The sequence below is a fragment of the Topomyia yanbarensis genome, chromosome 3 (genome assembly GCF_030247195.1).
Source record: "Topomyia yanbarensis strain Yona2022 chromosome 3, ASM3024719v1, whole genome shotgun sequence".
In the NCBI taxonomy this organism is placed as follows: domain Eukaryota; kingdom Metazoa; phylum Arthropoda; class Insecta; order Diptera; family Culicidae; genus Topomyia; species Topomyia yanbarensis.
The window spans coordinates 61,099,002-61,113,870 of record NC_080672.1 but is presented as its reverse complement, the minus strand read 5'-3'; the positions used below and the strand labels follow the sequence as shown (position 1 = coordinate 61,113,870).

At 40.4% G+C, this 14,869-nt stretch overlaps 1 protein-coding gene across 4 annotated transcripts in view; it reads left to right on the top strand.

Moving 5' to 3' along the window:
- The window catches only part of LOC131688646 (beta-1-syntrophin), an 856,448-nt gene that overhangs the window by 447,553 nt on the left and 394,026 nt on the right, over positions 1 to 14,869 (top strand). For all 4 annotated transcript variants that reach the window (XM_058973060.1, XM_058973057.1, XM_058973058.1 and 1 more), the window contains 2 exons: positions 4,254 to 4,671; positions 4,741 to 4,975. In XM_058973060.1, coding sequence (XP_058829043.1) covers positions 4,254 to 4,671; positions 4,741 to 4,975 — 653 coding nt within the window. The remainder of the gene's footprint in view (positions 1 to 4,253; positions 4,672 to 4,740; positions 4,976 to 14,869) is intronic.

The window sequence follows — 14,869 nt, the reverse complement described above, 5'->3', positions numbered from 1 at the left end:
TCAGCGTCAGATACAAAGACCTTCTTTACTTCAAACTTTGAAATAACAATAATCGAATTTGACATGAAAAATAAATCTTATTAACGTGCGTTTCTAAGTGCCTTTACCGCGCAAATAATTGTATTCTAAAACTATTATTTAATTAATATTTGTATATTGGATGACTGTTTTATGTTTAAAGTGTTTAATCTAAATAACCGTGTGCAGTTCACTCAATAACATTATCACAGCTACAGCAGAATATCTTGGATAGCATCGTCTGTTTACCCCCAAGATAAACAGCTTTATTTTGCATTACGATGGAATCGGCACAGGATTCTCGGCTAAATTGTAGCTAATATTGTTTGCGGATAGATTTTTTTTCCAAAAAATCCTCTTCAAAGTGATTTACATGTAGGATTAATAACGCAACAAAACATCGGCCGCTCTGTGTACTCAATGGTAGCTTTTGGAATAATCCGCAATCTTCCTCGCTGGCTATAAGATTCTGTTACTTAGACACCGGCAAAGATTCAACTGATCTTCAGATTTCAGGTGGAGACAGTTTTTGCTCGATGGGTTTTAACGCAAGTTTCATTGTTTTGCAAATGTCGTCTGGATAGGTTTGAGCGGTAATCACATATTAATGGTCCGGTCCATAGAATACCGTATACGTTCAAACCTTGACATTCGTAGCGGTTGCACGCTAATTAGTCATGTCATAAATTTCTGAACTGTATCTGCGGTTTGGACAAATTGCTCAAATGCTCGCCAGTATCCCTGCATTTCAGAATGCGCACCATCTTCGTTTTCTCGTTACCTTCGTCATAAAACCAGATTCCGTTAAAGTTGCATATAAAATGTGATCCAAATAAACTGGAAGGAGACAGAAATATCCTTGCCTGTCCGTGCGTTTCTACAAGCCAGGTCCACAAGTTTAAGGTTGTAACCAGATTGCTGGAAATAAAAACACTAACGGATTAGTCAGATCATTTTCGGAAAGATTTCCTATTTTTAGTGGCTTACGGTATGTTTTGTTGTCAAATTGTTTTTTCCCCTGCGTAACCAGGGGTTGCCACAGGTTGTTTGAAAAAATAACAACGGACTATTCAGTGTTTCTAGTTTCATGCATTTTCTATCCAAATGTCACATTTGACATTACCAGTTACCTGAGTCACTGAGGGGTAGTCGGATGTTCGATACAGTTTTGGAATGCCAGTGTCTAGTCGTGTCGTTGGCCAAGCGCTATCTCTTTCGGTTCAAAAGTTAAATTTTGTGTAGCCTACTATGATCATTTCTTTTTAAAAATAATACTGCCAAAAGGCGCTTTTTACACACACAAACATTGTAGAATATGGGAAATCGCTAATATGGACAGTTTTGACTCCAATGAATTAAGTACCTCAAAACGCTGTTTCGAGCCACTGTGCGTCGCAAGGGAGGTTCCAACAAAAGAGCAAAGCTCACTTCCCAAGCTAATTATCAAGGACCGCTGCCGGAGCAGCCCTCTAAATTAGGGAGAACTTGGCCGTTGTGTTCCCGGCCGGTCGGACGCAGCAAAGACCATCCGCCATTCCGCCAGCGACAGCAGAGCATCTAGCATCAACAGCAAAGGAGAATCGGAAAATATAAAGTCGGTAAATTTAATTTATTTGTTTTTGCCTTTCTCATATAGAAAGGTTATGCAATCACTCTGAAAAACGCCAACCTAATCCCGGCCCGGAGGGCCAGGTGTCATATCCCATTCGACTCAGTTCGTCGAGATCGGAAAAAGTCTGTATGTGTGTGTGTATGTGTGTATGTATGTGTGTATGTGTGTGTATGTGTGTATGTATGTGCGTATTTGTCAAATAATGTCACTTATTTTTCTAAGAGATGGCTGGACTGATTTGCTGATAGTCTCAAATGAAAGGTGCAACCTTCCCATCGGCTGCTATTGAATTTTGGATCGATCGGAATTCTGGTTCCGGAATTACGGGTTTCAGAGTGCGGCCACACTGAAATTTCTCATATAAACTATAGGAAAAATTAAAAATAGAATTTTTATTTTTGATGCTAAATGTGTTCAAGGTGCATGAAACGTCGAGATTTGATGCAAACTCGAAAAAAAATTTGACGACTATTCACTTTTTTGGATTTTGGCACATTTTTGCCTTTCTCTTATAGAACGGTTATGCAATCACTCTGAAAAACGTCAACCTAATCCCGGCCAAATTTTTTTTTCGACTCGCATAAGGATTCTGGATTTTAACAGGTGCGTAGTTGATGGTTTACGGAGAGGGGTTACACCCCCCCCTCTACCGTTCACTCCCCTCCTTTAAAAATCTCCTTAAATCACCCGTCAGACCACCACCCCATCCAGCCCTCATACCCCTCCCTTTCAACCTCATCATCTTTAAACCACCACTATATCACAAAGCATACCAATTTAAGCTGTGGAGTTGTTCGTTCATGGTACTTTCGCCCTCCTCACATACCCACCCCCGCAGTACAAAATGAGTTAGCAAGCAGATAACATTGATCTAATGCTGATTAGGCTAATGGAGTATGATATTTTTTTGTTTCAAGTGTTTCACCGTCGACACGTAGCTCATCAAGTTCGTGGCTGGCATGCCATTGTGTATAAGTGCAAAGTGTACTAAGAATGTAATGAACATTTCCACAATTATGTTGAACATAAAAAGCCTCCGTGCCATAGTTTAGAGAAATGAGAAAGGCACAATTGCACCGCTAGGTGGATTAAAACAGGTTTTTTTCCTTTTTGTTTGTTGTGTAACGAAAATCCGAAATTCCGGTAGAAGCTCCCAGGCCGCCCAGAAAAGAAGGGTACGCCTGGCAAATAAGAACCCGAGTAGTGGGCAAACCGCAACTTACAATTGTATGATGGAGAACTTATCGGTAAAAAAGTCTTTCTAACAATAACTTTGTTTTTAAATTTTAATACTAATTGACATACAAAACTGTAATTTTATTGCAGAATATAATTCTAAGTATCATTTTAAATGAAAATGCATATAACAAACATCTTCCAAAATGCGATAGTTTTCGTACGCATGAAGTTTTATTCAATTTAATAAATTTTTAGCTAACTGTTACTAATAAACTAGAGATTACTAAATAGAGAAAGTTATGAAAATGTCAGAGCTATAGTACTCAAGTGAGAGCAAGGATGTGAAATATACAGATCGGAAAACTAGAAGGTTCAGAGTCATTAGAAACAGGCTTAAAATCCTACAGTCTAATCTTTTGTCTTCTGCTTGCGGGAGTCGAGCTAAGGCAGTGGTACTACGAGTCAGTATTTAAAAACGTGAGTGATCCGGCATTCGTAGCCCGTGAGTTACGATTTGGAAACCCATGGTTTTCTGTACAGTTTCTTATGATACATTTCGCTTACAGAACCAAAACGAGATCTACAAAGTTTAATTCGAATTGGTTTAGTTTATAATATTGTTTCGCACACATAAATTGTTGGGATAATTTCTCATACATCGGATAACTATTCGATCATTTTCTCTACCGGGAAAGGTATTTAAACTAAAGTGCATGCCAAACTATGGTGAGGTAACTTGTTATCCTGCACTCGAATAAAACTTGCAACAAAGCAATCTCAGTTCCAAGTGGTTGCTATGCTCAAAAGATGAACTAACCAGACCGCAGCCAGCGGGTACCTACCTCAAACTGGAAGAAGGCTTAGAATTGGGTAGAAAGTTTCAGCTTTTGTGCAAAAGTTTCTCTTCCGATTTCAAATGGTCCAAGGCGACTGTGGGACGACTTTTCTATGTGTGATGGAGGTAGTGTAACCTATGTACTCTATACTATATTTGGCACAGGATCAATACAGGTACTTGAACAACTGAGACTAAAATTTTTGTCAATGGTTGGAAATCAATTTTTCTAGAAAGAGCAAAAAAATGCTAGCTCAAATGCTTGCTTCGTCAGTAGAAATAAGTGGAAAAGTTCTCTTTCAAGCGAAGTTGTTAGCCGGCTTACCTGGGGCAATTTGTTAATTACAACAAGAGTAGAACCGATTTGCTTTGCAATTCAAAACGCTTAGCTCGTAGCTCCGCACAACCACTTAAACCGGCACCACTCTAATTCCTTCCGATTACGGCCGGCATACGGTAAGAGCAGAAAGCAATTTCCATCAGCAGCGTATCGAAAATATGAATCCTAGCAATCCGACCTCGAGCATTTATTAGCGTTTGCATGCAAGCCAAGTCACACGGAGGCCAACAATTCCTAATCATTTCCATTACGGTTCCTTTTCGTTGCAGGAGCAATCACAGCGGCAACAATAGTTCGAACAATTCGTCGCAACCATCGTCGGCGGGAGCATCGGGGCCATCGATTCACTCATCGGAAAATCTTAGCAATGGTGGTGGTGGTGGTGGTAGCGTGACGACACCGGCCGGAAACAGCACACTCAACGGCGGCGGAAGTTTGAACGGTGACAATTTCCTTAACAACAACAACAACAACAACGGCACTAGCAGCAATGGCAGTGGGGGTACTAATCTCAACAATAATGGCACTAGTAGTGTGGTGGGTGGTAGTGGAAGTGCTGTTGGTGGTGGTGTTGGTAATGGTGGTGTCAGTGGTAGTGGGGGAAGTGGTAGTAACAACAATAGCATTGACAACGGAATCGCCGAAATATGCGACGTACCTGATTCGGTGGCGAACCAGAAGCGACATGTGAGTTGCCGGAGCGATTCGGGTGGTGTCTGTCGGTGGTGAATTTTCATGTATGCTCATATTTCACAGGTGCGGGTAATCAAATCGGACAGCAACGGGCTCGGTATTTCGATAAAGGGTGGCCGCGAAAACCGGATGCCTATACTGATATCGAAAATCTTTCGCGGCATGGCAGCTGACAGTGCCAAGGGCCTGTACGTGGGTGATGCCATTCTGTCGGTGAACGGAGAAGATCTGCGAGACGCGACCCACGAGGAAGCGGTCCGGGCGCTGAAACGAGCCGGTCGGGTGGTGGATCTTGAAGGTAGGTAGATAGTCCTTTGTTACATCATACAACATCAAAGTGATGGAAACATGAAAAGTTTCGTGGCCTACTTCCTGCTTTGATGGCTTTACTTGAAAAGTATTAATTCAGTTAGCGTATGGGAAAATCCCCATAATTTATCGATTATTTATCGCATCCATTCAATCACAATAGTGTCCAGTGGCGGCTCAAGTCAACCCCAGGAAATAAATCATTTTATCACTTACAGGAATTCCCAGCGGAATCGAATCGCAGGACACGTAAATCATCCAACGGAAGAGTATAGAAATTCGGTCCTCTAGTCAGAATAACCGGATAAATAACCTACCAAAGACAAACGCGTATTCGGCGTTTTTTTCCCCTTCACATAAAGTAGGAACCGTCCTTCGTCCTTTGTCATTTTTTGTTCAACCAATCACACCAATGGATGGCTTTTTGCTTGGTTGCCCCAAAAAATGTCCCGCATGCGGTTGCCCCGAATTCTACATTCCATTCCGCTCTATGAAGGCAGAGTACGCCTGGAATCACAGAAGTTGTAAAACGAAACGCGGATCGAAAAAAACCCCACCTTTATTCATGCCATTGCCACGATCATCCATGTCATGGCCATGGGTTGGTTGGATGAACTGTGTTCCTCGCTGCGCTTCCCCCGCCGTTGCCGCAGTGCTCGGCCGATGGATGCAGTGGTTTGAGCCATGAATCGTTAAGTATATCCAGAACGCTGTCCCCCTACAAATCGGGCTGCATATTTCACATGAGAGCATTCACTCTCGGTGAGGTGCCCAGGATCGAGGACTATTCAGCAGGGACCAGAAAAAAAACAAATAAATAAAACAAATGATTTACAGTTCGATTTGATTCCGCAATATTTATTGGCTATAAATTGCTGCTGATGCCATCGTATTTTTTTTTTTGCTGTCGTGCTCAACCAACAGCAGCAGCTTCACATTTCAGAGCCTTTCGCATGGACTTGTTGACTGATTGTGCGGAAGAGGAAGCGAGAGTTTGCGTTGACGGAAAAGGCTTGTAAAAATGAACACTTTTTTTTTTTGGGTTCCGTTCCGTCTAGGGCTTGACTGTATACTCAGCCGAGGGGGACCATGAATTGTGTTGAAACTTTTTTTTGTGATTGTTGTAAATTTTGGAGCGACACATTGGAATTAGGACTTTTAGCAATGTACTACACTGACCGGTTTGGGGTTTTCCGAGTATTTATACTGAAGCAGATGAAATGGTTCACGACTATGCGTCGTTTTTTATGTTCTCCACCAATTTTATTGACATTTCAGTCATAAAGCAACATAAAAAGATGGGTGGGTAATGTTTGCGACATAACCGGAGAGATGCAGAATACCTAAAGAGTCCATACTTCAATTTTTTTGATACTAACCGGAATTGTCGGAAAAAAGTGATTTGGGCGAAGAATATTTCAAATTATTATTCTCTATAAAATGATGGTGATCCTGAAAAGGACGTTTTTGTTGGCGTTGTGGTCATCGGTATCGGTGAGGGAGTTGCGCTGGCTTGGATTCTCATTGGATGCCTCTGACTTCTTACTATTTCCAGTCATAGTTGTTGTCCTGGATGCGATTATGACATGACTTATGTTGGTGTAGGTCATCAAACGGTTATAATTTTACCAAACGTTGTATATTTCACATAACAAATTAACCACTGGATTAAATCAAGAAAGTCACTGACTAATGATATGAACAGTACGGCATATATCTTCGGGCTTCTTCATCGACGTTTATGATAAATCATAGTTGGCGAAGGAAAAGATTTTTAAATTTAATTCTTTTGAGTGGTTTGATAACGCCGATAAGGGCTAATTTGTTGCCAAAGAAAATTTTCTCCGAGTGGGAGATTTTTGTTCCAATTGGTCCTGGTTACTTTCACGGAGCTGCACAAATTAATCCACAGAGATGAATTCTAATAATCACCTTATCTACCGGTGTTGATATATAGTCTGCGCACACCTGACAACTGGAATTGCTGAAACCAACTAAAATCACAATTCTTTCTGTTCAATATTTGCGGCTCGGTGCATGAAATTAGCATGCAACAATCACGAACGAGCTTCGGTCAGATGATTCAAATAGTTTGTTTTCGTGTGTGTGAGCTACCTTCCACCCATCTAAACTGAAAATGATGGCCCCTTCTAGTAGCGCGTAATGACACAAACTGATTCATGCACCAGCCATGCCAGCTCACAAAAATTTCCTTCTCGATATTGTACAGCCCCCCGTTCGCCTAAAGCAGCTATATACGAATGATAATAGAAACAAATCTGTAGCGGTCCTATATTTAAAATTTTTTACCGGTTAGTGCACCATAGTGACGGCTCTAACCGAGGGTAGCTGAAAATTTTTACCATTTCCGAATAGTTTTCGACAGATTTGTCAAAAAACAGTTTTTATTGTTATTAATACATGTTATACATACTCCAAATTTTACTACCTCACTGCTGAACATATCTTCGGCCTGACCCATCAAATGTTTCTTTTAAGGGGTTACATTTTTGTGAGAAAAATGTCAAGAAAGTATAAATTTACGTAAAGACATAAAACAATGATTTCATTGCATCAAACTTATAGTATTTTGGTAGTACATTTTTCAGTGAATTAAATAAGTATAAGTTTAAAAAAATGTATTTTTTTCATACTTTTATTTTAAAACGGCATTTTCGAAAGCTTTTTACGTCAGTTTCTTTTTTTACATAGTATGTTACAAAAAAACCTTAAGACTAATTCTAACTATACTAGTAATTTGTCTAAAACTAACACTGTAATCACTTTAATGTTTGCTTTTTTCTGAGATTCTTGTATTTCATATTGATCTTGTATTTTCGAGTGTATTTATTTACTTTTTTTCTGCTATTATCTGAACTTAAAACAAAACTGAATATTCTACGACACTTTAATTAATTATTGATTAGCCATGGATGAGAGTATGAGTAGATGAATTTAATTAAATTTTGATAGACACTGTTTTTAGAAAATGATAGATATGTTCCATGTATAGAGGATCGCGGTAAACCAGGATGTCTCTAATCAGGAATATGGGTTGATCTTCCTCGGACTTGTAAAGAATCTACTAACTGTGATCTGGCTTCACGATATTCAGTGCAGGACCAAACCACATGCTCAATGTCGTGGTAACCCTCTCCACAAGCACAATGATTACCCTCTGCGAGCCCAATACGACGAAGATCTAAAGTACATCGGATGAAGTCCCGGCTTACATCCAATCCTTTTAACCATGCCTTCGTTGATACTTTAGGGATAATTGAGTGCAGCCATCGTCCCAGATCTCCATTGTCCCAAGATGTTTGCCAGCTAGCAAGCGTCCTCTGACGAGAAGCGCTATAAAATTCATTGAAAGCGATGGGTCTTTCATATATTTCACCATCTAGTGCACCAATCTTGGCTAAATTATCAGCTTTCTCATTGGGCGGGGACCCACACTAGGGTAAATTGATAATATTTTCTTATTAGGTTACTCAGAATTTCTCGTATCTTCCCCAAAAAGAATGGATCGTGATTATCGACCCTTTTTGAGCGTAGAGCTGCAATTGTGCTGAGACTATCAGTTCTATTTCTATTCTATTCTAACCCTTACACAACCAGTATTGAAAAGAATTCTGGAAAACACTGCAGTTATTCTTTAGTGTTTTTCTTGCCAACATTAATATGTCGCAAATATTAAAACGGCCATGCCTACTGTACAGAGTTGGGTTTGAAGATGTTTCAATATTATACGACAATTGAATTGTTCATTTAATGAACAATTCAACCAACGAGTCGTTTTGAAACTTGAATGAGGAAGAAACGAGGACAACCGTACCGACCGTTTCAGTTTATAGGGGGTTAGGATGAAACGTTGAAAGTGACTTTGCTAAGAAGGTTAATGTCACTCCTTTGATCCTTTGGGATGGGACAGAGATATTTACACCTTGCCCGGGCTGATTAAGCCTATATTAAAGCGTCTTTACTCGCTCTCCGCGAAACTAATGCTGACTTCGGTTTTAGATACAAGTCGCTCTAGGCTCGCTCTAATATTTACAACAGCCATTAAACTTATTTTCCAAAAGCCATTAAACTTTCATAGACCTGCACTCCTGGCCATGTCCTAACGATCGCTAGAGAGAAGCAAATGTTAGTTGGATGCCTACTTAAGAAGATGCGGGGTTCCCACGAAATCTCCATAGGTATTACGCATGTTGAATTTTGTTAGTAGGAAAGGAAATGGGGTGTGGGTTTGGGGTGATTTATATGCGTATTTTATGTAGTTATTTAATTTTTATATATAGATTTGTAATGATGGGTGGATCTCACCAAATCGGTTATTACTTTTATTATTCTTTTTAATTTGTCTTCCTTTTTATGAGTGCTCTCTCCGGTTATTTAACGATTTTGTTGCCTCAAGCTTTTGATTTCCGTAATAAGAAGAAAACAATTTATCCGCGCATTTTGAAGTATCCTACTATTTGAAACGGTAAGTTCGATTTTGTAAATGATTTTTCTGGTTCTGATGCAGTACTTCCGAATTTTATATAGATGTTTTAATGTGAAACTAGCTCTGAAACAATTACACCCCATGTATAGCGGTTTGTTTCATAATTTAAAACAGTTTTGTTTTGAAAGTTAAATTGGTATACACCACCGTTCTATTTGTTGCTTAATTTAAACACGTTTAGAACTGTTTTTTAATACATAGGGTAGGACATATACTCAGACTGGGTGAACTGGGGAACTCAACATTTTTGATACGCACGAATCAATTAGTCTCGATTTTAATCTTTTGTGCGGAACGAGTACTCAAATAAATCAAACCGCAATAAGCAAGAGAGTGTACAGGTGCAAATACACCGAGATTCTAGGTGTTCCTTGAAGCTCAAAACAATCGGCTTCCCAAATTTGAGAAGCGCCGGTTTATTTTTTGCCGAAGTTTAAAAACTCTAGTATCGAAAAAAGCAACGCTGTACTAGATTCAACACAACGGCATACTCTCAACTATCACAGACACTGAGTGCGATACTCTCTAGTTGTGGTGTGCAAAGCAGTACACAACGCATTGCATAATTTAAATATACCTGTAGGCCACTGCTATCGTCTCCGCTTCGACGTTCGACCAGAGAATGAGCTCGCCCGAGTAATGCCGAAAGTTGTGTATCCGAGGATGGTCCTTAAATAGTCTAGGATGACGTCATTCATAGAAGCGTAGTGTGCTGGGTGCCGAAATTTGTCGTACGAGACGCTATAGCCACGATGTTGCTTGTTTGGAAAAAGAGCAACTACTGATCCAAACAGTCACATTTATTTATAGCTTCGTGTACTTTCTTTTCTTTATTTTTATTAACGTTGCTTTAACCCTAGTTTTCTTCGTGTTAACCTATTTTGGAAAGCAGTGGGAGGGCAAAGAGATTACAACGTAAAAGAGGATGATAGAGAGGCCTAGTTGGTGAAAATCATCGAATCCGATGTGAATTTAATGCCCGGTACCTCGTTTCGATTTAAATTCCTATATAACCGTAGTAACTCCGGAATCAAAAATCAGATCTAAATGAAATTAAATAGCAGTCAATGGGAGTATTGTATTCATCATTTGAAACCAAACTTGTAAAAATCAGTCAAGAATTTGCCGAGGAATAGGTGTTATATTATCTTACGAACTTTGCTAGTTCCTCGAGAGTATCAAGAACCGTCATGGCCAATATTTTTTTATTTTGATTTTAGAGGTTTTAAGTAATTTTTGACACACACATGCACCCACAGACATTTTGCGGTCTAGACGAATTGAATCGAATAGTAGGTATGTGACACTTGGCCCCCTGGGACTCGATTGGCAAGTCAATTTTTGAAGTGATTTCCTAATATGTATATAAGAAAACCAAAAATCATTATAGCAAAAAAAAACGATTTTTCGGAACTTTCAGCACTAATTTTTTTTTCGCGGTCATTTTTCAACCCATTCTAAATACTTGTAGTATTTTGAAAAGAAGAAGAAATTACCTTTCCAACGGTATGCTATGTTATGTTCTTTTGTTAAAATTACTATGCGGTTTTTGGACAACAATATAAAAGTTACCAAAAACCATTATTTTGCTAATTTTTCATTAAAAATATGAAAATTTATCAACATTTGTATTAGGAAACGTCTTTGTTTTATTAAAAGTTTAAGTAAAACATTCAATTCCGCATACAATGACCTATTTATGATCAAAATCGGTTGAAAAATGACTGAGTTATGTTTTTTTTTCCAAATTAGAAACCTGCTCGCATGAACTAAGAGTTTTTCTCGTACTATAAGATGCTATAATTATATTATCCGTTATTTTATTCAATGTCAAGTTCAAAGTTCACACACACATACTTTTGAATGTATACGTAATCGAGCAAAAAAAAATCGTTTTTGCCTTTCTCATATAAAGAAAGGCTTTGCAATCACTGTAAAAATCGACTTTTTAACCGAGGCCCAGAGGGCCGAGTATCATACACCATTCGATTCAGTTCGTCGAGATCGGCAAATGTCTGTGTGTGTGTAAGTATGTGTGTTTTTTTTATAGTAAGGTTAAAAAAGCTTCAAAAGCCTGGCCTGTAGTGTATTGGCACTGTGTGGGACTCACGACTCACGTTCGTGCCTAACCACTAAAAACATTCCTTACTTTTTACGCCCTTCTTCCCCACGGAACTACGTCATCGTATTACTTCGTAGGGGGGGGGGGGGGTTCGTTGCGCTTTCGTCGCACCTCTTTCTGCTGCTCTATCTCAGAGCCTCGCTTGGTTCATGGAGTGACACGACCTATGAGCTTTGATTTAACTCTCGGTTCCTCTCCTGCTTCTTGTCTCCATCCATTACGTCGCCGTTTTTGTCTCGTCCCTGTGGTGAGCCGTTTAGGTGCTGATTCCCTGAGCCATTCAGCTCATGTTTCCGTGAGTCATTCAGCTCCCGACCTCATCACGATCCGCTTGGATAGTGCTCAACGGTGAACTCATCCTACTCCGACCTATGGTTCCCCGATGGAGGAATTTCCCCCGACACCGATACCCGTTTTGTTGAGCCATTTAGCTCTACTAAAATCTTCCAGCTTTACCGCTTATCCTGCTCCGATTGAGAGTTTCCCGACAACGGAATTTCTTCCGTTACCGGTGTTTGTTTCGTGAGCCAATTAGCTCCCCTTTTCGTCACTATTCTGTCGGGTAGTCCACGGCGCCAAATCAGCCCTATCGTGAATTCCCCGGCGGCAGACAGCTCCCGATACCGATGTACGTTTCTGTGAGCCATTAAGCTCCCCGCCTCGTCTACTCGATCTAGTCCTCGGCGGTGGATCTAGCCTACTCAACGGCCAGCCAGCAGATGCTGAGGTCCATCCAGCGATTCCAGGTAGAGCGTAGCTTCCGGTTCACTGGCGCCCCACTCACGAGCTACCCGGTAGAGTATGTATGTATGTATGTATGTATGTATGTATGTATGTTGTTAACAAAATGTCTACATCGGTTTCTCGGAGATGGCTGAACCGATTTTTACAAACTAAGATTCAAATGAAAGGTATAATATTCCCATAGGTTACTATTGAATTTCGTTTTCAACCGACATTTCGTTCCGGATTACGAGTTGAAGAGTATGGTTACAAAACAAAATTTGTTGATTTGTCCTCATCGGTTTCTCGGAATTTTCGGAACCGATTTTGACAAACTTGATTTTAAATGAAAGGTCCATCAGCTGCTGTTGAATTTTATGTGAATCCGAGTTCTGGTTATAATTACAGGGTGATACGTACGATTACGCAGCAAATCCCGATTCTAACAAATTCTGCGATGAATGTAAAAAGGTGAATTTTTTTCCAAAATGTAAACACACAAACAAAGTCTCTTTGGCCACACTGGCCACCATCGACTGATCCGGAAGCATCCAAATTCAGAATAACAGTTATATTGGTTTCTCGAAAATGGCTAGACCGATTTGATCAACTTAGTCTCAAATGAAAGGTGTTGCGTCCTCGGAAACTGATATTAAATTCCATCTCCATCCGACTTCCGGCTCCAGAGTTACGGATTGTGGAGTGCGATCACATAGAAAACTCCGATTCAAACCGATACCGCGATGAATGCAAAAAGGTGCTCTTATACTTACCAAGTGTAATAAGAATGAAAGACATTTCCATAATGTTATATTGTACGAACCAGCTATTAAATCATAGTTTGGAGAAATGAGAAAGGCACAATTGCACCTCTAGGTGGATTAAAACAGGTTTTTAAATTTTTAATTTGCTCGTTATACCAAACTGGATATTTTCTGTTGCCTTCTCGCCTAATTTTTTTCAGTGCTTTAATTGCTATTAAAACTCCCCCTCCCGACTTCTTTTCAGACATATGAATGTCTCGGTCAGCTCTTGTAGCTGTTCCCGAAAACTTCTTCACTTCTAACACTTTCGTCCCAACTAGTTTCTGTAGCCAAAATAATTGTATAGGAGCTACTTAAAATATTTTTTTCGAATTTCATTCATTTTCGATGCTCTTTTCATTCTATTAAAATTTTGACAGTAAATTAAAATTTCTACTGACGACTCTACTTGAGGAGTCGAGATTATCTCTTTTTGTTGTCGTTCAAATGGCGTCGAATCTTGGCAAACTGCTGTGTCCTCGTCGTTTCCTTCTTCTAGGGAATGCGTCAATGTCGTCGAAAACACGAATGTTGAGAATGGCACGCCTTACACAAACCTGTTGACGAGCGCTCCGATGTTGGGTGCATTTGCAGCGTCGACCGTGGTAAATCATCCACTGGATAGGGATTCAATGTCGGTCCTCTTTGAAACTGAATTGTTGGCCTATAGTTCGTGGGGGTCCTGAGAAATGATCCTTTGCAGCCGCAAGAAGCACTCTATCCGGTGGCAGGAAACTATTGTTGAAGTGACTACTCGTATGGTTTTTGTTATAGTGGGTGCTGCCGGCCCTAAATGTGATTCTGCGATTGGTATTACTCGAATGGTTACTATTAACTGGCTGTCGTGTCATTCGTTTTCGAGCTCTCCATCGAGACAGAGGTTGTTTTTTCTAGTCCGTAGTGCTGTGTGAGGCGATAAAGAATAGTTTTAATCCGCATTCAAGGTTATTTTGCCAGTTCGGTTCGGTCCTCAGTCTTTTGTTCGCGTGTGAGGATTAAACAATAGCCAGCTGTATAAGCTGGATTGGTTCGTCGTTGGACACCAGTTTAAAGCTAAGTGGTTTTTGTCTTTTGTAACACATTTATTGCTTTCTTCCGTCTGCGCGGGCGCTGACCCCGTGCGTTGACGTTTTCTATGGTTCCCTCTCCGGATGGTCAAATGGAAGTTGAATCGGGTTCAACTTCTAAGGCTCCCCCCCGGCCCAAATGCTATCCAGAACTCTCAACTGGTCCATTTGTGGTCTTCTTTCGGCCCAAGACTAAATCACTGAATCTTCTTCAGATTTCTAGAGACCTGACGGAACGGTTCTCGGCTGTGACCGAAATTTCAAAGGTCCGCTCGGACAAGATAAGGGTGTTGCTAGCCAACTCAAAGCAGGCAAACGATATTGCTTGCTGTGAGCACTTTACGCGGGATTATAACGTGTGTATTCCGGCTGTAAGAGTACAATCCGAAGGCGTCGTAACCGATGAGAGTTTGACGTGCGAGGATCTGCTGAAGTACGGGGTTGGCCGATTCAGAGACCGCTTACTTCAGCCAGTTAAAATACTTGAGTGCAAACGTTTGCACTCAGTAGTAGTTGCGGGGGATGGTTCAAAAACGTACCCCCAATCAAACTCTTATCGGGTGACCTTCGCTGGTACCGCTTTGCCAAATTTCGTCCTCTTGCACAAGGTTCGTCTGCCTGTGCGTCTGTTTGTGCCGCGGGTCATGAATTGCACAAAGTG